At 42.7% G+C, this 23,789-nt stretch overlaps 1 protein-coding gene across 1 annotated transcript in view; it reads left to right on the forward strand.

Annotated features, from left to right (window-relative positions):
• Nucleotides 1–23,789, forward strand: part of Fam120a (family with sequence similarity 120 member A) — a 103,288-nt gene that overhangs the window by 21,480 nt on the left and 58,019 nt on the right. Inside the window, exons 4-5 of the mRNA XM_076837261.2 lie at nt 17,408–17,536; nt 18,316–18,412. Coding sequence (XP_076693376.2) covers nt 17,408–17,536; nt 18,316–18,412 — 226 coding nt within the window. The remainder of the gene's footprint in view (nt 1–17,407; nt 17,537–18,315; nt 18,413–23,789) is intronic.

Consider the following 23,789-nt stretch of genomic DNA (forward strand, 5'->3'; position numbering starts at 1 on the left):
TGGTGCTTCAGAGAGCTGCACCCATGCGCATTGAGGCTGGTAAGCACTGTGCTTTTACAAGTGGAGATACTCGTGGAGGCTTGCTTCTCTCTCTCTCTTTTTTTTTAATCTTTTATTGATCTTATTTTTTTTTAAATACATGACAACAGTGGACTGCTAACAATTCTTATTACACATATAGAGCACAATTTTTCATATCTATGTATATAAAGTATGTTCACGCCAATTTATGCCTTTATACATGTACTTTGGTTTTTTTTTGCATTACAATTCTTAGTATACATATATACCACAATTTTTCATATCCCTGTATATAAAGTATGTTGACACCCAATTCAGGTCTTCAATTTTGGCTCAATAATTGTTGGTATCTTGCAATAAAGTGTGTGTGTGTATGTATGGCTGTTAGGGTTTAGGCATGAAGCGCCCCCGCAAAGTTCCCAAGCCAGTGCAGAAATATTTAAGAGGTGAAATAATTGTATTATGAGAGTTGTAACCTAGTCACTTGATCCTAGTTTGAATGGGCTAAGCTGGGTAGTGACTGCAGGCAGGTGAGGTGTGGCTGGAGGAGGTGAGACAATGGGGCTGTGCTCCTCTGCTTCTTCTCTACTTCTTGGCCACAGAGAACAGCAGTGCTCCTCCACCACACCCTTCTGCCATGAGGATCTCTCTCACCTTGAACTCAGAGCAATGGAGTTGGCATTCCATGGACTAACCTTCTGAATACATGAGCCAAAATAAACTTTTCCTTCTGTAAGTTGTCTTGTTGGGTATTTTTGTTACAGCAACTCTGGAGACGAGGCATGTTTGAAGCCAGCCTCAGCAACTTAGCGAGACCTTGACTCAAAATAAGACATTAAAAAAAAAAAAAAAAAAAAAGGCTAGAGATATAGTTCAGTGGTGAAGTGCCCCTGGGATAAATCCCCAGGAAACCCCCACTTAAAATAGACTAAAATAAAGAGCTTTGTTTTTACTCAGACTGTTTGGAATCAAGTTGCAGATATTAAAATGCTCCACCAATGGAGACTTTGGCTTGCATCTCCACCACCTAAAAATAAAGACGTTCTTTCAGTCATTTTGCTATTTATTGCATCAGTTGAATTATTAATAATTTCCCTAGAACCATGAATTTGAATATTAAATCCATGTTCAAATTTTTTCAGTTGTTCTCCAAAAGTTATTTATGGTCGTGGTGTATTTATTTATTTATTTTTTAAGTTAGGATCCAGTCAAGGATCCTAACTTAAAAAATAAATAAATAAATACACCATTGTAATTGTGTGTACTTTTGAAATTAGCTGGGTATTTTTATGACAAAATGGAGCAGTGGTTCAAAGAAACTTTTCTAGTTACTTGATAAGTTGTAGGATTTTAGTCACATTCTGAAATATAAGCACTCTGGCTTTGAGATGATTTTAGAAATTGCATTTCTTGCCACTTCTGTGTTTTGACCTTTTTTGGGGGTGGGAAGGGCTACCAGGGATTGACTCAGAGGCACTCAACCACTGAGCCACATGCCCAGCCCTATTTTGTATTTTATTTAGAGACAGGGTCTCACTGAGTTGCTTAGTACCTCGCTTTTACTGAGACTGGCTTTGAACTTGTGATCTTCCTGCCTCAGCCTCCCAAGCCACTGGGATTACAGGCATGTGCCACTGCACCCGGCTCATGTTTTGACCTTTTTTTTTATACACACTTTCTGTGCGCAACATCATTTTGGTCATCTTAATGTAGATGGAAGGAGTTAGATGAGATTTTTTTTTCCACCACGAGCATTACTGGTGTGCAGAATTGCATATATCCCATCTGCTATTTTAACTATTTTTTCTGTCAGTTATAAAATATATCTTTTGAAAATTTATATAGTTATTGCTTATATTCATAATATTCTTGAGAATTTTAATTGGCATTTTACATTGGAGCTTTTCTTCCTGCATATTAACTTACATTTAAAACTTTGTTGATTCCTGAAGGTATAAGCAGACTTCCTCTGCCCCATCTCTAGTTTTGCTCGTTACTAACAGATTGACTTTGGAAAAGTACTATATAGTGTGATAAAAGGCATGGATCAAGAAGGCTCAAACTTAAGGATACAGAACCAGATAGCCTTAAAAGCATCCTACATACTATGTTAAAAAAAAAAATAAGCAACTAATAAAATTTCCAAGAAAATTTTGTTTTTTTACCATCTGAGGGGGAAAAAAAAAATCACAAAATACTGTAGATAGGAAGTCATCAGTGGTCTATAATTTACTTAGTTTGGAATCCTCGGTATACTGGCAACAGTGAATTTTAATTTTTTTAAAATTTGTCTTATAGATAAGTAGCATTCTTAGACTCATCATTTGTTTATTTTATTTTTTTGTGGTGTGGGGATCAAACCCAGCGCTTGATGCATACTGGGCATGTGCTCTACTGTGGAGCTATCCAGCTCCCACACCCAGCTCTGAGATTGATCTTTAAATATGTCTTTTCCCACTTCATCATGTGCCTTGCCATTCACTGAGCTTTCACCCAACCACATACAACATCTGGAGGCCATGAGGTTCCTTCACTATCTACAGCTCTGGTTCTGCTAAAAGAGTGCTATGTTTACTTTGGGGCTGTATGTGCTGAGATTCTCAAAAATGATCTGAATCGATCAGGAAAGAAAGCTGAAATGTTTAAACCATTGGATAATATTTGCAATGAGTAAAGCTGGGACGGGAACAAATTCTGTTTTGTGCTGCCCTATTAGTTAGTGAATCATGCTTATTCCTGGATTGTGAATGAGATGCTGGACATGTTTAGGACCCCAAATTGTGAGAAGGCAATAGGAAATAATGTGGTTATTCAAGTTTTAAGATTTTTTCCGAGCTCATTGTAAGTATTAAGAACTGCTAGTAAGCTGGGTGTATTAGTCAGCTTTTTGTTGCTGACCAAAATAGCTGTTAAGAACATCTTAGAGTAGGAAAAGTTTATTTAGGGTTCACAGTTTCAGAGGTTCAGTCCATGGTCAGCCGACTCCATTGCTTGGGGCCTGAGAACATTATGGCACAGGGTGTGGCGAAGGAAAGCTGCTCAGTGCCAGGGACAAGATTACAGTGTTCACCCATGCTCCACCTGCCTACAGTTACCACCCAGTGGTCCATTCAAATTATTAACTTGATTCAAGTTAATTAATATATCAATTCAAATTATTAATCCATTAAATGGATTAATCCACTGGTAATCTTACAGCCCTCATAATCTAATCATTTCAGTTTTGAATATTCCCACATTGCCTAACAAGTGTGCTTGGGGGAGACATCTTTAGATCCAAACCTTAAGAGTGGGCTTCACATTTGTAGATTTAGAGGTAAAGAATATTTCATTTGTGTTCAGGAAAATGGAAAGCCTTTTCATATAACTTATACAATTCTAGGGTAGGATCGGGTGAGGACCTTCTAAGATTTGGTAAGCTTTGTAAATGAAAGAAAGAAAAATAGTATTATTTATTACCCCTATTCTTCTGGAGATGGAAGGTCCCTCACTGTAGTCCTGGTGGCCCAGTGACTGGGCTAATCCTCTGAGCAGGGAGTCTGGCAGCAGCAGAAACAGCAGACTAGAGCCATTGGGTGGGGCTTGAGGGCTGGTCACCCAAACCTGAGCCTGTGCTTTGTTTACTTTAGGTAAATTACTTTCATTGGCTATAGAAACTTAGAATATTTTACTTACCTGAAATAGTTGGAAATTTTATTTCTAAACCATGGGTAGATCCTCACTTTTCCTGATGCAAGGTTTATAAAGAGTCATAGACTTAAATAAGTGGAACATCCTTCGGTGTGTGTCTTGACTCTGTCATCATGGTGAGCCCTTGCTGTATTCACAGTAATAAAAACCAGGTCTGTGTTTTGGCCTTTCAAAGAGGCGCTCAGTGCTGATCCTACCCTGGACTGCTGTGTCCATTTGCTTGGTCTTGGTGGGGTAGAATGTTCTGTAAGGGTCATGGGAGGCCTTGGGTGGACTACGGTTCCAAAAGCTGAGCTGTCTGTTGGAGCTTGGGCCTGACTTCTGCTAGTGCCCGGTGGTAGGGCAGCCAGTCTGCCTGGGTAGGAAGAACAGGGGCTCAGCAGGTTGATTTATTTGCTGGCTTTACTTATTTTTTTAATTTGTAATTTCTTGTTGCTTGTGGTCTTCCTGAGCCTCACTTTCTAGAATGCCTGCTTCATCTCGGTGTTCTGCATTCTCACTTGGGTATTATAAGGCTTTAGTCAGACTGTTATTTGCAGATCACTGTTTTCATTTTACTAGTTTTCTGTTCCTGAACTTCATGTTCAGCTTCATGTATTTTAGTTTCTGTCCCTGTCCATTGTTCTGGAGCCCCAGTAGCCCTGCCTCCTTTCCTGGACCTCCCAACTTGCCTTGGCTGTCCTTGCCCCCAGCTTCACTGCCAGCAGTCGATGGCTTTCTGACAACTGGGTCTGCTTTGAAGATATCCCTGTCCACTCTTGGAGAACCTCCTCTCCCGTTTCAGTGGTAAACACAAACCAGAGACTCCAGGGGGTGCCTGCCCTTCCCTCCCTCGGTCCTCCACCACGGGACCTCCCTGCCTGACCCTCTCACTGTGCTTCCTCTTGCAGTTCAGGGAATGCCCTCCAGCTCCTGGCCTGGCCTCGCCTCTGACTTAAGGCTGTCCTAGCCATGGCTAGTTCTCAGTCATCTCTTTTAGGAGTACCTTATCCTGAGGGCAGTCTATCAAGACACAGCAGGAAAACTTTGTTTTAAATGTGCTTTACTAGGGGCGTTGGCTGTGGCTCAGCATTAGCACACTTGCCTTGCATGTGTGAGGCTCTGGGTTTAATTCTCAGCACCACATATAAATAAATAAAATAAAGATCTATAAACAACTAAGGGAAAAAAAATATTTTTTTTAAAAAATGTGCTTTACCAGAAGCCTTCTCCAACTTTACATTTTTTTTATGTCTTCATTGTGTTCAAGCTGTGTGTCCCTCAGCCAGGGTATAGCAGTTGGGTCTGGTTCTGAGTAGTAAGGAGGCTGGGCATTACAGGGTCTCCTGGACCCAGGAATAGAGAGCAGCCAGCCCTCAGCCTTGCCTTTCAGAGTCGGATCATGGCACCTTTGACACCTTTAAATATATCAAATATTCTTCCTGTTTTTCAAAAACCTAACCTGAATATGGAGAAAAAAATGGAGGAGGACAAGATGAGGTGGTTCGGCTAACCCTTCTGGTCTTATTAGTTGCTCTTTATAGTTTTTATATTTCTTTGCTATTTTTACTGTCATTTGAAGTCTGATAGTAGCTCAGGTCCATCTCTTGAGGCTTCTCAGATGGACGTCCTGGGTGCTGTAACCCCTGCTGCCAGCACTGCAGTTGCAGCCTAGTGCCTGCTGTGCCTGACCCTTGTGCAAGGAGCAGTGGCTGGAGGAGCCTGTGGTCTCAGGCACTGTATGGAGGCACCTTTTGTCCCAGAAGAGCTGCTGAGTGTCAGGCACTTGGAGGCATCATTGTGTGATATATAAGGGAACTTCGTGGGAGATAGGTTGGTGAGCATGTGGCTTCATCTTTCTGAAATCCTTTTGAAAATTAAGTTGAATATAAATTGTAAATAAATAAAAAGATGGGCTTCATTTGTTTTGCCTTTTTCATCATAGCAGGGTGTAGTTTTGACTTCATGAACCTTCCAGAGAAGGACCCATTGCTGGCTTATGAGTGTTAAGTTAACTTAATGCAGTCCCTTCCCACTAAGTCATCCTGTTGTTCAGTAAGTAAGGAGCTAAGAAAAACTTCCTAAAATCTAAGAACTTTATGATTTCTAGAGAAAATAATGCTGAAAGACAAATAGATGAAATACTTGTCTCTTTTTGTTTTTCTTTTTACATAACTTGAATGTGGGGGAAAAATGGAGACAGACAAAATGAGGTGGTTCTACTAAACCTTCTGATCTTATTAATTGATCATCACAGTTTTGACATTTGTTTTCCATTTTTACTGCTTTTAGAATTTTGTGTTACCTTTTTTTTCTGATTACAAAAGGAATATGAAAAAAAAAATCAAACAACATAAAAATAGGTAATGTGGAAATGAAAGCTACTTACAATCCAACTCCTGAGAGGCAACCAACTTCTAATAGATAGCTGTTTGATCTTCCAGAATTTTTTTAAATATCCTTAAGTTTTAGGTGGACACAGTATCTTTAAATTTACATTTATGTGATGCTGAGGATTTAACCCAGTGCCTCATGCATGCTAGGCGAGCGCTCTACCACTGAGCCACAACCCCAGCCCCGTACTTCCAGAATTTTTTAAAAAATGTACATTCTCTTGGTAGTTGTCACTGTCGTCATGCACATTAACTACGTATTCTTTTTTTTTTTTGTACCAGGGATTGAACCCAGGGGCACTTAACCACTAAGCCACATCCCCAACCCTTTTTTGGATTTTATTTAGAGACAAGGTCTTGCTGAGTTGCTAAGTGCTAGCTGAGGCAGGCTTTGAACTCTTGATCCTCTTGCCTCTCCCTCCCAAGTCGCTGGGATTACAAGTGTATGCCACATGCCTGGCTACCTGTGTGTTCTCAATGGTTCATGTAAACCCTTTAGAGTACAAATTGGCTGTGCGGGGCTTTAAGCTCTGAGGTCTTGAGAACCTGCATTTAGTAAGAAATTCATTCTTTGCTCATTTTTTATTTATATGTGGAATTGTTAAATGGAATAATTTTAAATACAAGACTAAACAAGACTGTTTTCCTTATACCTTCCAATTAGAGATTCCTTCTCTGTTCTCTGTTTAAAAATAAAGGTGAAAGGCGTGCAGTTCTGAGGAATTTGCTGGAATATGTTGGGATGCGGGAGTAGCTTTTCTGATTATGTTTTAGAGGTTATGATGGGTCCTCTGTCACAATGCTGGGAAGAGAGGGACATTGGATTTCTTTTAGAATGCTCCCACATGGAGGGGGTCGGACTTCTTTGTGGTCCTCTTCTTGCAGTAGATGGCTGGCTAGTATGGGCAGGGCCCCCAGAAGGAGACCTGCTCAGTCTGAGTGGGTCTGAGATGTGGTGGGGGAGTGGAGCACTGGGGTTAGGGAGTGAACGCGGGACCTCATGACGCTCGGCAACCGAGTTCAGCTCTTCAGAGGCCCCTGGAAGAGACGGAGGAATCATTACGCTGGAATGTTCTGGTTTTATTTTGAATAAGCAGCATAACATCAGTCTTACAAATAACCGTGGAAACAGTTTCCAGCTCATTTCCTACCCTTCAAGGCTGAGGCCTCTGCCCTGTACCTCACCTGCCTCTGGCACTTCCTGCTCAGAATACCCACTTGGCTCTGAATGTCATCACAGCACTGTTTCCTTATCCCTGTCCCGCGCTGCCCCTTGTCCCAGGTAGGTGACAAGTTCTGCCCTCATATGCCAACCACACATTGGAGGCTCCAGGGCAGCTCTTACCCTGGAGGAGGTCACTTTTCTTGATACCCGACCACATGTTGATTCCAGCAGCTCCAGGCCTGAGTGTGTGTGCCCTCTGGCTTCATGCCTCTGCCCCCCGGCCTTATCCAGGTTGGCTTCCCTTCCTCATCTTTTTGCCATGTCTGGGAGACACTGGCCTCTCTGTCTTTGGCATGAACTCTCTTCATCTTTACTGGGACCCACAGCCTGCAGGTTGTTTTTGCCTCAGCTTTCTTTAGTGGAGTCCCTTCTTCTCCTTGCCCGGACATTGAGTGCTCCCACAGCTACTACTAGAGTAATCCTCTCCCTCTTTGTTTTCATTAAAGCTTTATTGAGATATATTGTTCACATACCATAAAATCTTTACCAGGACTTCAAACAATTTCATGGTTTTTAGAATTCAGAGTTATGCAATCATTATCCATATCTAATTTTAGAATATTTTTGTTTCCCTCAAAAGGAACCATATACTCAATAATGTTCTTTTTGTCCCCACCCAACCCCATGGCAAACACTAACATACTTCTGACTCTGTGGCTCATCTATTCTGGACATTTCATTATAAATAGAGTCACATAATATGTGGTGTTCATGTGACGTATCTTCCACTTGGCATAGTGCTTTCAGTTCCTCCTTGTGGCATATCTCGGCACTGCATTCCTTTTTATGACTGAATAACATTCTGTTTTATGGATATGCCACAGTTTATCCATTCATCAGCTGATGGGCATTCAAGTCATTTCTACTCTGGGGTGATTCTAAACAATGCTGCTCTGAACATGTGTGCACAAACTTTTGTGTGTTATGTTTTCAGTTCTCTTGGGTGTAGACCTAGAATTGACTTGCCTGGGTCACGTGGAAATACTGTGTTTAATGTTTTAAAGAACCACCATTCTGTTCTCCATAGCAACTGCACAGTTTACCTTCCCTCCAGCAATGGGTGAAGGTTCTGATTTCTCAACATCTGTGCCAATACTTGCTATTGTCTGCTGTTTTATTTTAGTCACCTGCTGAGTTCAGTGAGATTTCTCATTTTGGTTTTGATGTGTATTTCTCTGATGACAGTCATGTTGAGCTATTGTGTTTAGTGGTCATTTCTCTTTGGATAATGCCTATTCTGATTCTTTGCCTACTTTTAAAGAGAGTTATTTGTCTTTTTATCATTGAGTTGTAAGAATTTTTAATACATTCCAGATGCAAGTCTTTTATCAGATATATGATTTGCAAATATTTTCTCTCCTCCCATGGTTTTATTTTCTTGCTGGTGTCCTCTGATAGCTCTCAGACTCGAGCTCTCTCAGCATACGCTTACACTGCTTGTGGGTCTATCACTCACTTGTCCTCACTTTGTCATTCCCTGCTCCCCTGGCCCTTTAAACAGTGCTTGAGGGCCCCCGTCCTCTGGGTTGCATGGTTCCTGGTCCTCTGGTACTCCACTGTAGCACTGTCCTTAGAGCCACCAGCTGGCTCTTGTCTTCACCTGGAAAGATGCTCTTGGTATCCTAAACCTGAATCTCCTTCCTTTCTCTTCGGCCTCCATTGCTGGCAGAGATGGCACTTGGTGCTGGCTTTCTAGAGCCTCATTGGCCTCCTGGTGGAGCATCTTAAACCGGCTACACCACACGGCCTGTCTTACCTGCCTGCCCGGAGTCTCCACCCGCGCGAGTGCCAGTCTGTGCCCTCCCTCTGTTTGTAGAGAAGCTAACTCGAGCAGGTGGATGCCACTGTAAAGATGAAAGAAGGGTCCAAGTGGATGAAGAGATGAACTGTGTTCAGGGGTCAGGTGACTCTGGTGTGAAGATGTCCCTTCTTTCCAATCATATCCCAGCAGGAGTTTTTATAGACACTGAAAACATGCTGATTTTAAAATTCATGTGGAATGTCAAAGGACAGGGATAGCAGCACTTTTCAAAAGGAAGAACAAATTTGGATGGCTTAATACTACCAAATTTCACTCTGAGGCTACCATAATAATTCTGGCTGGTCGTATAGATCAGGGTACCAGATTAGAGTCCAGAAGTAGACCCAGGTGTAAATGGTCAGTTATTTTCATCAGAAGTTCTAAGGTAACTAAGTGGGAAAAGAATCATTTTTACAACAAATGGATATCTATATGCAAAAAAAAAAAAAAAAGAATGCAGAAATTAACTATAGGAAAATGTAACAAAATCTTTATGACTTTGAGTCACACAAAGATTTCTTAGTTAAAAATGAAAAGCAGTGGAGGGGAAGTTACGGGGCATGGGGTTATTGACACTGGTGGAATATGATGATCACTATTATCCAAAGTATAGGAACAAAGACACGAATTGGTGTGAATATACTGTGTATACAACCAGAGATATGAAAAATCGTGCTACATATGTATAATAGGAATTGTAATCATTCTGCTGTCATATATAAATTTAAAAAAATGAAAAGCAAACAACAGAGAAACTATTTGCAGAATAGAATGTCTCTGAAAAAGTACTTATATCCAAAATATAAGAAGAACGATACAATGAGAAGTCAGCCCAATAACAGATGGGCACAAACTTTGAGCAGGCATTTTAGAAAATGTTCAATAATTACACAAAGAAATACTTCATATAGCTGAGGGAATGCAAATTAAAGCCACCATGAGATATCACAACTAACAACCAATGGACTGAGTGAAAGAGACTAATAATGCAGACGTTATGGAGGACCTGAGCAAGTGCAGATTTCTCTGTGCTGTGCAGTGGAGAACTCGAGGAAAGGCCAGTTGGAAAAGGACTTAGCAGTTGTTTATAAGGTTAGACATACCCTTGCCATATATCCAAGAGTCTCACTCCTCAATATTTACCTTGAAGAATCGAAAGACCATGTTTACACAGAGACTTGTGTCTGGATGTTCATAGCATCTTTATTCATTATAACCAGATTCTGGAGTTAGCCCGAGCATCTGTCAGCTGGTGAATGGATGGATAAATAGCAATAAATGGAACCCACTACTGATCTTGAAATATGGATGAATTTCAGGAGCATTATTTTCAATGAAAAGTCAAACCCAAAGGAAATCTATATGACTGCCTTTATATAAAATTCTAGCAAAGACAGAACTACAGTGATAGAAAGCAGAGCAGAGGTTGCCTAGGACTGGAATGGAAAGGGGTTTAAAAGTTGGCTGGGGTTGTGGCTCAGCGGTAGAGCACCCGCCTCGCATGTGCAAGACCCTGGGTTCGATCCTCAGCACCACATAAAAATAAATGAATAAAATAAAGGTATTGTCCAATTACAACTAAAAAATTAAAATAAAAAATAAATAAAATAAATTTAAAGTTTCCAAAAGCAAAATAAAATACCAAATACCAAGAAAATGTAAAAGAACTTAGGAGGACCTAATAAGAGAGTTTGATATGGAACTATAATCTGATTTAAGCAAAACAAGCACGTGTGTTTACATTTTGCACACTTATTTTTAATTTTGCTTCTTTCAGTATTTGGATTTCTAACATCAAGTTAATATTTTCTAAACATCTTTGTAAAGAAATGTTCTTTGTTCACCATGAATTAATATGCCGTAAAGTACAGCATAGTGTAACTAAATGCATTCATCTTCCCCTATTCCAGTGTCAGTTTTAGATCACAATTTAAAATGTACTTTATAAACATATAAACGAGTTTCTAACTCATTTATGCCCCTGGGGGAAACTGACTTGTAATGAGTTGTTATCATCCTCCACTTACTTCCTCCCCCCACTCAGTGTACACACACTTTTAGTGGGCTACTAAACAGGTTTTACCACTTCACAGGCTCACAGTTAGTCGCTTTAGTGTCCTGAACATCCAAGGATTTCAAATTTCTACCAGTAAAAAGAAAAAAGACTCAGGGGGCTACACTCCATATATCCTGTCTGAGGAGAAATGCTGAGGATGAAGATTATTTAATTAATAAGTAAGATTTGATGACTTCCTGAGCCACAGGTGCTGACATCAGATTACTCATACACCCTCATTTCCAGGGGAGTTCACTGGCTCTTACATTCTCCCTGGGTGGGGGAACTAACTTATTGTGTTAAGAAACTCATGTGTATACATGTGTTCATCTGAGTCTTGTGGCCAGCCTGATTCAGAAGTTCTTTTTCCTTAAAAATGCAGTGTGGCAAGATCAGCCCTTGAACACCAAAGTGCTCAGGGTTAAGTATGCATTGGGAGGAAAGCAGTCATCTTCACAGTAGTGAGAAAGTGGGACTGTGGGAGGGGAGGGAAGGGACGGTGGGCCCGGGTCTGCAGAGTAGGGAAAGCCTGGCCACTGGGAAGGACCAGAGAGCAGGAAGGACCAGAGATGGCCAGCGCTGCAGCCTTTTGTTCCGGCCCCAGGTGGTTGTTTGTCCTGCTGCCTTTTGTGCTCCTAGTGCTTGCCCTCCTGTGTCAGAGCCCAGGAGCCAGGGCCAGGGAGCAGGCAGCTGGGCTCGCAGGAGAGGGAGGGAGCCTGAACCGTGGCAGCCTAACCTTAGAGGCAGCGAGAAGAAGACTTGCAAAATAAATAAATGATATTTGATGTAATGTGGATATAAGAGTGCTCTTCCCCTGATGAAGGACACTAAAAGGTAGACAGGTTCAGTTTCTTGTGAGTGCATAATTATGAGGTGTTCTATATAGAAGAACACTGACATTAACAGTTGTTTAAAGGAAAAAAGAACCAAAATGAAGAAAAATTTTGAATGAGAATATCTGTTCTTTAAAAAGGGAAAGTGTGACCCAATGTAAAACTAAAACATCAATTAATTTGGAAAATGCTCATTTTCTTTGTCTTGTAAAACAGACAAGGTGAGGTGTTAAGGCTATTTAGAATTAAAACATCATCAATACAAAAATGGAACATGGTACAGTGATTTGACCTCCTAAAGAAGTAAATGTCTGCCTAAAACAAAATGTCCATCCTGGTGTATCAAAATACTGTATCTGGTAACCAACCCCCTCCCAGTCTTTCTGGGGGGCAGCTTCCCTGTAAGCCACGTGAGCAGTGGAAACAGATTCCTGAGATTGGATCTGTGTGGGGAGGACCCTCATATCTCTGGAGAGGGACCTGCCATCTTGCCCTTGTGCAGAAGTCTTGTATTTCCATCATGTGAAAGTCAAGACCCCTTCAAGTTATTCTTTCTAATGGTAAATTTGGAAAGCTTTTAAGAGTTTTTAATCAACAATATTACAAGAAAAAGCATACTGGATTTAAATGGGCTTCTCTGAGTCCTGTGGTATGATAGGCTTGATTTAAAAGCTGGACTATGATATGGTGACATAATTTAAATGAATTCACAGCTGTAGGAAAGTGTTTTATTTTAAAAATATAACCAAGAATGAGACTGCAGAATCGCAAGGAGTGAACTGCTTGGAAGCAGTGAATAAGTACATAAATGCTTCTTCAGCAGGCTCTTCTAATACTTTGCCTTCAGGAACCTGATGGGTTGTTTTCTGTGGGTCTCAGCTGTTACAGTGTACTGTGCCCAGCTTCCCTTAACATGGCTCTTGAAAGGCTAAAACAATTGACTGAGTTTAGCAGCTATAAAGAATCAAAGATCTCAAGGGGTCGTCAGCAAATGACTGCAGAGAGGCTTCCTGAAGTCCCCTTGGGTGTGGTCCCATTGCTAAGTTGCAGTCTTGTGCTCACCACCACCCTGAGGGTCCGTCCCTCTCCTCCATCAATGAGAACACCTGCAGCTTTTTGCAGAAGGTGTTCCTGGGCATGTCCAGCTGCTTGTGGATGGGTCTGAAACCTCATGCTGTATGGCCTCAGCGCAAGTGCCCTCTCAGGGCCAATCCCAAGAGTGTGGCTTTAGAGTCCAAGAAGGTCTTTGTTGTTGTTGTTTTTTAAAATCCAAAGTAAAGGTTGTCCAGAGTGGTCAAAGGACAGCTTATCATGGGTGACACAGGGACACCTACTGGATTATCAACCATGACCTATCACAAAGCCAGCAGCAGGTTGCTGGGTAAGGTCTAATGGTGCCAGTGTTTATAAGCACTTCCTGCATTTTTCTCATTTGTCAATGATGTGTAGAAAATCATAGTACAAAGCTTTAGGTCTGGAAATTTGGAAAGAGATGATGCCAAAAGTGAAATCTCTCGCAGAAGAATATTTTTGCACAGAGACGATGATCATTTCCATGCAAATGGTGCCTATTTATTATTTAATTTTCTTGCCTGAAAGCAAAGGGTTGGGTTAAATATTTTGGAGATCTTTTCTAGCCCTAAACTTTTTTCTTTCTGGCAAAGCAAATAACAGTGAAATTGCCATGAAGTGCCATGAAAAAAGGCAATTGACCAGAAACATTTTTTGCTCCACCTGCCCTCCTCTACTGGGAATTGGACCCAGGGGCTCTGTACCACTGAGCTGCATCCCCAGGCATTTTTACTTTTTATTTTGAGACAGGGTCTCATAAAGTTGCTCAGGCTGGTCTGGAACTTGGGATCCTCCTTCCCCAGCCTCCCTAGTGGCTGCCATCACAAGCGTGTGCCATCACGCCTGGCAACATTTGTATTTTTAATGATACATTTTACCTTCTATTCTAACAAACAGAAAGTACATTTGTTTCCAACTTTGGATCTGTTGCAATTTATTTGATTTTTTTCCCCCAAATGTTAACTTTTTGAGCTAAAAATTTAAAACAAAAGCTGAATAAAGGAAAGGAGGAAATAGAACTAATATTTTGTAGCCTGCCACTATATGGCAAACACTTCTGTTACTTGGTTTGAGCGTGGATTTTGTTTTTATGAGCAGACAAGGACAGAGTAACCCTCCTGTGTGGTGACTGCTGATGTTGAGTCACTTGCTATTTGGGAAGATTTTGAATAAACAGGTCTTTATATCCCCCCCCCCCCATTTATTTTGATGGGTAACCATCATCTACATGGTAGTATACCTATATGCATACCTTTATTTCAGTGTGCTAGAGGATCCTGGCACCAAAATTAATTCCATGGTAAATCCTTTTGAAACTCATTGCACGTTTTGCCATGGTAAAAGCATCACGTAGCATGTACTGGAGGCACTGTGCTTTTAGCTCTTGGGTACAGTAAAGCCCTGCTGGGTATCCCTATACAAGTGCATTTTTTCTGTCCACTGGCTGCCTTCCTTGAGGAAGGGTGGGGACTGTGGTATGAACAGGCCCTTAGGCCTCAGAGCCCCCTTCTCATACAGTGTAGATCAGAGGCTTTATCCTGAGCTGGATTTAGAAGGCTAGGTTGGGAGCCATCTAGGGGAAAGGTGGGTCTGGCTATAAAACGGTCATGGAGGATGGGATGGAGTGTGACTGTGCAGTTAGCATGTCATAAAGGGTAGTGTTTGCAGCATGAGCTAAGCTAGTGTCATCTAGCCACTCAGAAAAGTTTAGAGGTCACTTTATAAGATCTGGCTGGGCCCTATGGCACCTTCCTGTAATCCCAATGACTTGGGGGGCTAAGATGGGAGGATCGGCACAAGTTTGGGGTCAGCCTCAGCAACTTAGCAAGACCATGAGCAACTTAGTGAGAACCTGCCTCAAAAAATAAAAAGACCTGGGGATGTAGCTCAGTAGTAGAGCACCCCTGGGTTATATATCTATATAGATAGAATCTGTTCACTTCAAGGGTCTTTGAGCAGCAGTGTTGTGGGGGGTGTGGCAAGACTGCACATGGGAATAAAAGCAGCAGGTTCCGTTGTTTCCTTTTGAAGTAGAATGGTGTCTGACAGAGCTGCCCAGGTACTTGAGGCATGTAAGTAGGTTTGTACTCCCTCCTGACGGGGGGATGAAGGGATCCATAGTTTGGACATTTTTATATCTAGTAACTTCTTTTCTTGGTGAGAACCGTCATGTTTTTGTTTTGTGTGTGAAATCATCTAAAATGACCAGCATTTACTGTGTGCTTCAGGGAAGGGAGTTGTCACTGGCTTGTAGAGTTGAGGGATTTGAGTAGTTAGCTGATCACATGCACACAGAGAACAAGGCTGAGGCCTGGCCACCAGGGATCCTCCACAGATGTGCCGCCCTTCCTGGTGGCATGCTCACTGTGAGCAGAGTGCCCAGTTGCCACAGTCTGGCTGGGCACAAAATCACGAGCCACCACACAGCTTGTAGACTCAAACAGCAACTCTCTATTCCCGATCTCACACCGGCCCTCTACAAACACGTTCCGGGGAAATCCACGTTCTCTGCCCAAATCCACACCTCCACTCCCTCCAAAAAACTCTCTGAATCCCGGGAGAGACTCAAGGGGAACTCAGGCAGCAGGATATGCCCTATTCCCAGCAGGAATAATCTTAAACCTGGAACCGCCCTAAACCCGGATCTGCCCTGGTCCTTGAGCAAGGTCACCTTCCAGGAGTCCTTCCACTAAGCAACATGGGGTACGCTGGCAAGGAAATTGTCATACCTACTTGGCTAATGGCTCCCAGCATCTCCCCCCTTCTGATTAATTAAACAACAAGCAATGTGGCTTAAGGACCGTGCCTGGTAGGTTGTCCAGTTCAACATATGGTTCTTACCCGTCATCGGAAAACTGACCTTTAGGAGAGGAACATAGGGTGGGGCAGCTCAAGGCTCTCATTCTGACCTTGCTCTCCCTGTGGTCATGGCAGCCTTCTCACTTGCCTGTGGGATTGTTGAAACATCCCTTAGAAGTTGGGGCACAGACAGGCTGACCTAGGACCTAGTGTTCACCACGTGTCTGTTGTGAACATGAGTGTGACAGTAGCTTTTCACATTCTGCAGAGAACTCCTGAGTTTCTAGGAAGGTGTGGTGCTTTGGAGGCCCTTATTATTCCATTTTCCTCCTCTGGATACTAGTAATCTAAAGGAAGGGAATGTGCTGCCTTAGAACGTGAGGAGCAGCTACTCAACCATGGGGAAAACATGTTTTAATGAAAGAATCTTTTTTTTTTTTTTTTAAATGTAGTCTTGTACCTCTGAAGGTTTGCATGATAATAGCTTCAAAGTATAAATATATACGTCTGCCAGAAATTTCTTTCATTTTCTTTGCTTAGGTTGAATTTTTTCTAATCCTATTTTCGCCCCCCTGTCCCTCATGTCAACATAATTATCTCAGCATTAGAGGCTGGAAGTCCAAAATGGGTCTCCCTGGGCTGAAGTCAGAGTATCAGCAGGCTGTGTTCCCTTTGGCAGCTTCAGGGAGAATGTTCCCTTGTCTTTGCCACCTTCAGCTGCTGCCCACATTCATGGGCCTGTGGCCCCCTCCTCTGTCGTCAAAGCCCGACCCTGTGATTAGGGGGACCTCTCCATGTAGTCCTGAACAGTATTCTTATTTAAAGGCCAGGTGACTAGTAATCTTAGTTCTATCTTGCCACCCAGCACAGCATATTCACATGCTCTGGAGAGCGGGATGTGGTTGGTGTTTGGAGACCGTCATTCTGCTGACCCCAGAGCTTTTATCAGATGTCTTTGCCTTTTTAAAAAAATCCATTAACTTTTTCTGATGCCAGCTCTTGGATAATGAGATGTTCCTACACTGTATTTCATGTTCTGTCATTCTTCAATCAGACATGCCCTTCATCAGGCAGTGGTACCATTGTTCCATAGTTCAGAGCTAAACTTGGCCTTTTACTGTGGGTCCAGCACTTGGTGATTGCCTTTATTCCTGTAGTTTTGCAGGGAGTCCTAAGTTAGTGCTGCGGATGGCTCCAGGGCCCCTCTCATGAGTTGCTTTGCGCTTGCTTTGCGCTTAGCATTGGGGTGGGGGACACAGTTCCTATTGTCAGACTTGGCAAGCTAACTAAAGGTTGTCAGTGCTCTTTTAATCTAACAGAGTTTTAGCAGCTGAGTTGTATTTCATCAACTGAAAGAAAAGTCCAGGTCTTGAGCTTCAGAGCACGGGGACTAAGGGAAGCTGTAGGGCTGAGATGGATGATAGGAGGCCTCAGGGGAACCTAGGAGGCAGCACGATGTTGGAATTTCTGGACCCTGCATCCTCATGTGCCCTGCTCTGTGTCCCATGCCCACTGCTGACATGTGCATTTGCTTCTCAGGTCCGGGCCCACCAGCTGGTCTTGCCACCCTGCGATGTAGTGATCAAAGCTGTTGCTGACTATGTCCGCAACATTCAAGACACCTCTGACCTGGATGCCATAGCTAAAGATGTTTTCCAGCATTCACAGGTAAAAAAAGCAAGACTCGGGGTGGGCCTTTGCATGGTGGTGTGGCTGGTTTGGGAAGGGGACTCAGGAGGCACGAGCTGACTGTGTATGTCTGTCTGGGCCATACACGCCATTCTGAAGGAGCCCGTGGCTAAGGGGCCAGGCTCCCACCAGATGGTCTCAGTCATTTCAAACTATAAGGGTTTCAAGTAGTTGATGGCTGAGTCTGCTGCTCCGAGTTCTCTATCTTAAAAAGACCTGTATTCCAGAGTGGGCAGAAGATCAACTGAATGAAATTGGTCAGATGGTATTGTAAATTCCCGATTTGTCTGTATCCTTTAGGGGATAGTCAGGGATTTTCTTCTTTGGAAAGTAAGGCATGTGAACAAGTCAGTGTTAGTGGAATAGGTAAGGTTTGGGGGACTTGTCTCTGTCTAGACATATTCCTGATCAGTGTGCTGCAGTCTGTTCCACCAGCTGCAGGTGGCAGGTCGGGTCTCTTGGCAGGACCAGTGACTGCAGAATTGAAGTCAAAGAAGTAAGTCATAGAGCCAGGGCCCAACTATGCCACAAGCTCACAGTTCTGCTTTTCTAACTGCATTGCTTTAAAATAATTAATTTTTGATTTGATTTTTTTCAGTAGTAACCTCTGATTTTTTTTTTCCCTAAAGGTTTTAATGTCATTCTAAATTCTTATCTAACTTGAAAGGCTACAGATTATTGTACATGTGCTGAATTATAAAAGTATGTTCATACACATGACTAGTGGCATAACTAAGGTTTTCCTACATCTGTTTCAGTCTAGAACAGATGACAAAGTTATTCGATTTAAGAGAGCAATTGGATATTACTCAGCGACTAGTAAGCCTATGTCATTTCATCCATCACATTATTTAGGTAAGTAAATAAGGCCTCTCTGTATCATATTGACCTTGCAATAATGCAGAGGTTTGCTAACTTCACCAATCAAGTCTTGTTCTTTGGAAGGGAGAATTTATGCCCATAAGTGTAGCTGAACTTGCTAGTAATCCCCGAGGATATTGAGGAGCAAGAGCAAACTTAATAGACTTCGTAGAGAAAAGCAGAGGCCATCAAATCACAGGCTAGAGATCTTGATGTCTCTGACTCTTTGGACACAAGAGAGCCTCTTGGTCTGTAAATGACTTCATAAGAACAGTGGATTTGTAGTTATTTTTTTCATTTCTCAAAAAGATCAGAAAGATCAAAAAGATCATATTTGAAATTGGGGACCCAAAATAATTGTAAGCCTGAAGCCTGCTTGCATATGATGTCTCACAAGAAACTGTTGGGCAATGAGCCATGAGCATGCTTCTCTTTTCTAAATCAAATCTGCCTATATAGGGTCCAGAGTGGTAAAGTTTGTGCAGTAGTGCCCAAGTCTGTTGGAGTCGTGTCATTTGCTTCATGTCAGCTGTTAATAATAGAAGGCATGTTCAAGAGATTGTTGTAGGAATTAGACTTTTTGTTGGTTCCTGAAGTTTAATTCCAAGGTTGAAAACATCCCTAAGAGCTGCCTCTGACTGTAGGAGCTTTTCTCCACAGACTCCGTTCAGTGCTGCCTGTGTGCTGGACACTGGGGACATAACTGAGCGACATGAAGACTTGGGCTGACTGCACAGATGGGGGTGAAGAAGGTGTGGGGCCAGAGAGCCAGGGCTGCCTGCCTGTCTTTGGCGACACAGGTAGCAATAGCCTTCTGATGGGATACCTGTTTCATTCTTCTTCCCTACAGTTCATTATCCTCACAGCAGCCAGAGTAGTGTTTAAGAATGTGAACCAGATCATGTGTACAATCTCCCCTGGCTTCCCACTGCTCTGAGAGTAACCTCCAGCTCCTTACCCTGCTCACTGAGACCCAGGCGACATCCCAGCCTTCTTTCTTGCCTTGAATGCACTGAGCTGGCTTTTGCCTGGGGCCTTTTCACTAGCTCTTGGGCCTGGAGGGCTCCCTTCCCTAACCTCCTGTGTTTGGGTCAGACCAGGCTTGCTGGTTCCTCCTCCAAGGCCGCTAGGCATTGTCTCCGTTGCTGTACCCTGGTCAGCCACGCTGCTTCACCTTCTCCCAAACTGAGAACATAGAGACCAGGGCCTGTCTTGTATCCCTGGTAGAGGAAGCCTTGACTGAATGAATAATTAATCCATTAACTGTTTTTTAAATCAGCAGAGTAAAATAATATGGTATATTTGAGGATTATCCCTGGAGAAGGGGAGAGAGTATGCTTTTATGTCAGTATCATACCTTACACACAGAAGATGTTTGATAAGTGCTTGTTGGTACATCAGAGAGCATGAATTGAGCTCTAGAACCTGTACCTGAGTGTTGGGCCCCACCACTTCCTGGCCTCAGGCTCCCTGTACTATTAGAATGGTGTCATTATCTGACTGTTAAAAAGAGTATATGTGAAGAACTTGTTCAATAGCAGATGCCATTATTGTTATTCTTGTAAACCTAAAAAGACCCCAAAAGATTGAATGTTAAAGTGAAGGATGCCTGGACACGCTTACGGAGGTAGACTAAGAAGTTTATTTAACTCACAGTTCTGGAAATTCAAAGTCCTGTCATTGACATCACCTCAGCTCTTGAGGACCTTATGGCAGGTGGGACCACAAAGGCAGGAGTGTTTGCTGGAGTGAGAGATCCAATCACAAAGCATGCCGCCAGAGATAGACTGAGGTTCCACCGTATATACTGAGAGTAGCAACCCTGGTGGCCTAACTAACGACCTCCCACTACAGTTCTCTCTCTTGAAAGTTCCATCACTTCCCACACCACCAAACTGAGGACCAAGATTCCAGCACACGAACCTTTGGGAGACAAATTACATCCAAACCGTAGCATATGGTACAACCTCTGTGGCATTTGTAGCTTAAACAGTTATTACAGTTTACTTAGAAGTAGAACTTTTATTCAGAAGGGGAAAAATAGAAAAGTAACTATGGAGAAACACAGTATAGTCACTCTGCTTATCTACAGGTTCTGCAAATTGAATCAATTGGGTCAAAAGTATTTTGGGGAAAAAAATTACCTGTACTGAATATACACAGAAGCTTTTTCTTATTATTATTCTCTAAGTAGCACAGAACAAAAGCTGTGTATGTGTATTTACCTTGTATTAGGTTCTGTAAGTCATTTAAAGATGATTTAAAGTACACTGGAGGAAGTGTGTAGGTTATATGCAAATTCTATTCCATTGTACCTAAGGGACTTGGAAAATGTGTGGTTTGGATATCTTTGGGGAACTAGTCCTCTGGGGATACAGAGGGACACCTGTACACCTAACATTTAGGATTGATCTGAGTTAATGATAACCAGTTTGAAGATGTTTTTTATAAGTAGGTGAGTTTTAAAACTTAATTTAAAAATATGTAATATTTAGCTGGTGGCACATGCTGTAGCCCCACCATCTTGGGAGGCTGAGGGAGGAAGTTTGCAAGGGACCAATCCAGATAACTTAGTGAGAACTTGTCTCAAAATAAAAAGAGTTTGGGGTGATTCTCAGTGGCCAGGAGAACTTCTGGATGCGATCTCCAATACCACAAATAATGATAAATGTTCTACCAAGTGCTTTCATTTTCTTAATTAATCATTAAATGACTTGGTAAGTTGTTTCATAGATTTGACTCTGAATTCAGTTACATTTTCTCTTTAACCACACAGTTATTCATGAAGGACAGGGGTATATTGGTAAAGAATTTGAGATTTTAGAGTGGTATTTTCAGGCAGGCTAGTACAGGTGATAGCTCCCTGTATATCCCCTGTATAAAGCCTTTTATTGTGGTGCCGGCTGTTGCAGAAATCAGAATTGCATGCCTGTGGGCCAGCCAACAGGTGTAGACACAGCACAACATGGGGCAGGGAGTGGGATGGTGTGGAACTCAGGGTGTCTACTGTGTGGCTGGAGGTGAGACTACAGAGAAATGAGGTGAGACTGGGAAGGCAGGTTTGTCCCAAGCTGCATAGACACAATCTGAATCCTGCAAACATGGATTTTTAGTTTTTTTCTGATCAGTCTAGAGACACAGCAGCGTGGAGAGAGCACTTGCTGGTTTTAGTTCCTTTCCCAGTGTGTCCTCCCAGTGAAAACAACAGGACAAGGAGAAGCGGTGTCTACTTCCCTGGGGAGCTGCTTTCTTGGTATCCCAAGTGAGATGAGAGGGGGGTGTTTTTCATAAGTGACAGGCAGTGGTGAGTGGTTCTTGGTGAGCATGCCTATAACAGCGGATGTCATCATGCCATTCTGTAGGAAATCACTGTGAATTTTGAACAGCCAATGTGAGGGCATAATTTTCATGTTTGTTGGAACCTGTCTTCATTGATTATTTTAGAAACTACAATGTGTGGAGAATTTTTTAAACCTTTTTAAGAAAATCATGCTAGCAGTTTAGATATCTATGGGGCGTAAAATGGTGTGCATTGGCTCTAGTCAGAGGCTTATAAACCTGGCTAGAATTTTAGATTCTCCCTCGAACTGCTATATCAGGAATTCAGTTGGGACTCAGGTGTCTGTCTGTAATGTTCAGCTTCTTGTCCCTATAACGAGCATGGAGTCTAGAAAGGAAGAAAAGACGTGTATTTAGCCCACAGTTTGATAGGTGCAAGGGTGTGGTGCTGCAGAGACTCATTTCTGGGGACGGCCTTCTCAGCTGCATCATGTGATGGCAGATGGCAGTGTGGGAGCGTGTGTGGGAGCAGGTGATCACATCCAGATACAGGAAGCCAGCGAGCTGGGTGGGGCCAGGCCAGGCTTTTATAACCAGCCTCTAGAGATCACCACCAAGAGGGTCATGTGAGAACCACCTGCATCCTTTCCAAGGTCAGTGACCTCAGTGGACCGAAGCTTTCCCTCCAGGCCCCACCTGTTAAAGGTCCACACCACCCTAACACCATCACCCTGGGAATCAGGCTTCTAACACATCAGCTTGTGCAGGGACATCTAGCATCCAAACCATAGCATTGTATTTAAAGAAATTTCCTTGGCCTGGCTGTCCATCCTGGCATTTGGAAACCACCACTTAGCCTCCGTTTCCTCCTTTATAACCTGTGGGCCTTTTGCAGTGTTGAAAAGAAAACTCAGGCTGGGTGCGGTGGCGCACTCCTGTTGGGGAGGCTGAGGCAAGGGCATCATGAGTTCAAAGCCAGCCTCAGCAAAAGTGAGAACCTGTCTCTAAATAAAATACAAAACAGGACTGGAGATGTGGCTCAGTGGTTGAGTGCCCCTGGGTTCACCCCCACCCCCACCCCCACCCCCACTGATTTCCCAACAGTTACTGAGGGTCTAAGGAAGGACAGAGGCATGCACGAGGCACCTTGCCCTGCCCCCGGCAGTGCTGTCAGGAACAGCCTGGGTAGGTGTGGCTTGTTTTGTGTAGTGCTGGGGATGGACTCCAGTCCTTGTGCAGGCCAGGCAAGTGCTTTACCATTCAGCTACAGCTAGGGGGTATTTTTAAAATTTAATGAATGTATTATTTTTATTATTATTACTATTTATTATCATCATCTACCTGCTATCTATCCTGTCTATCTTGCAGTGCTGGGGATTGAACTCAAGAGCCCCATCCATACTAAGCAAGTATTCCACCACCGAGCTGCCTCTCCTACCCTTTTTACCTGCCGCCTTTGAATTTGTGATTCTCCTGTCTTAGCCTCCTAAGTAGCTGGGATTGTAAATGTGCACCACCATCCCTGGCTACAAATATGGGATGAGGGAAAGAATGTATTTGTGTCCATACTGCCTTTATGACCCCCAGAAACAATCTACTCTTACACTTTTAAGAATAAGTACACGGGTTGGGGTTGTAGCTCAGTGGTAGAGCACTTGCCTGGCACGTGTGAAACGCTGGGTTCGATCCTCAGCACCACATAAAAAATAAACAAACAAATAAATAATGAAGTCATGTCATCTACAACTAAAAAAAAAAATTCAGAAATAACGAAGACGTCAACTTTTTTTTTTTTTTTTTTTAAGTACAGGGGCTGGGGTTGTGGCTCAGCGGTAGAGCACTCGCCTAGCATGTGCAAAGTGCTGGGTTCGATCCTCAGCACCACATGAAAATAAATAAATAAATAAATGTATTGTGTCCAACTACAACGAAGAAAGTATTTAAAAAAATAAAAATAAAAAAAGTAGTACAGATGTGACGAGTACTTATTTTTTATGCATTTACTGTCATAAATAGTGTGCTGAGACCTGCGGCTCCAGGGGATGCTTGTGGTTGTCCTGTCACAGCCTGGTCTGCGGTAGCTCCCCAGTAA

This window comes from Callospermophilus lateralis, chromosome 17 (genome assembly GCF_048772815.1).
Source record: "Callospermophilus lateralis isolate mCalLat2 chromosome 17, mCalLat2.hap1, whole genome shotgun sequence".
NCBI classification, from domain to species: Eukaryota; Metazoa; Chordata; class Mammalia; order Rodentia; family Sciuridae; genus Callospermophilus; species Callospermophilus lateralis.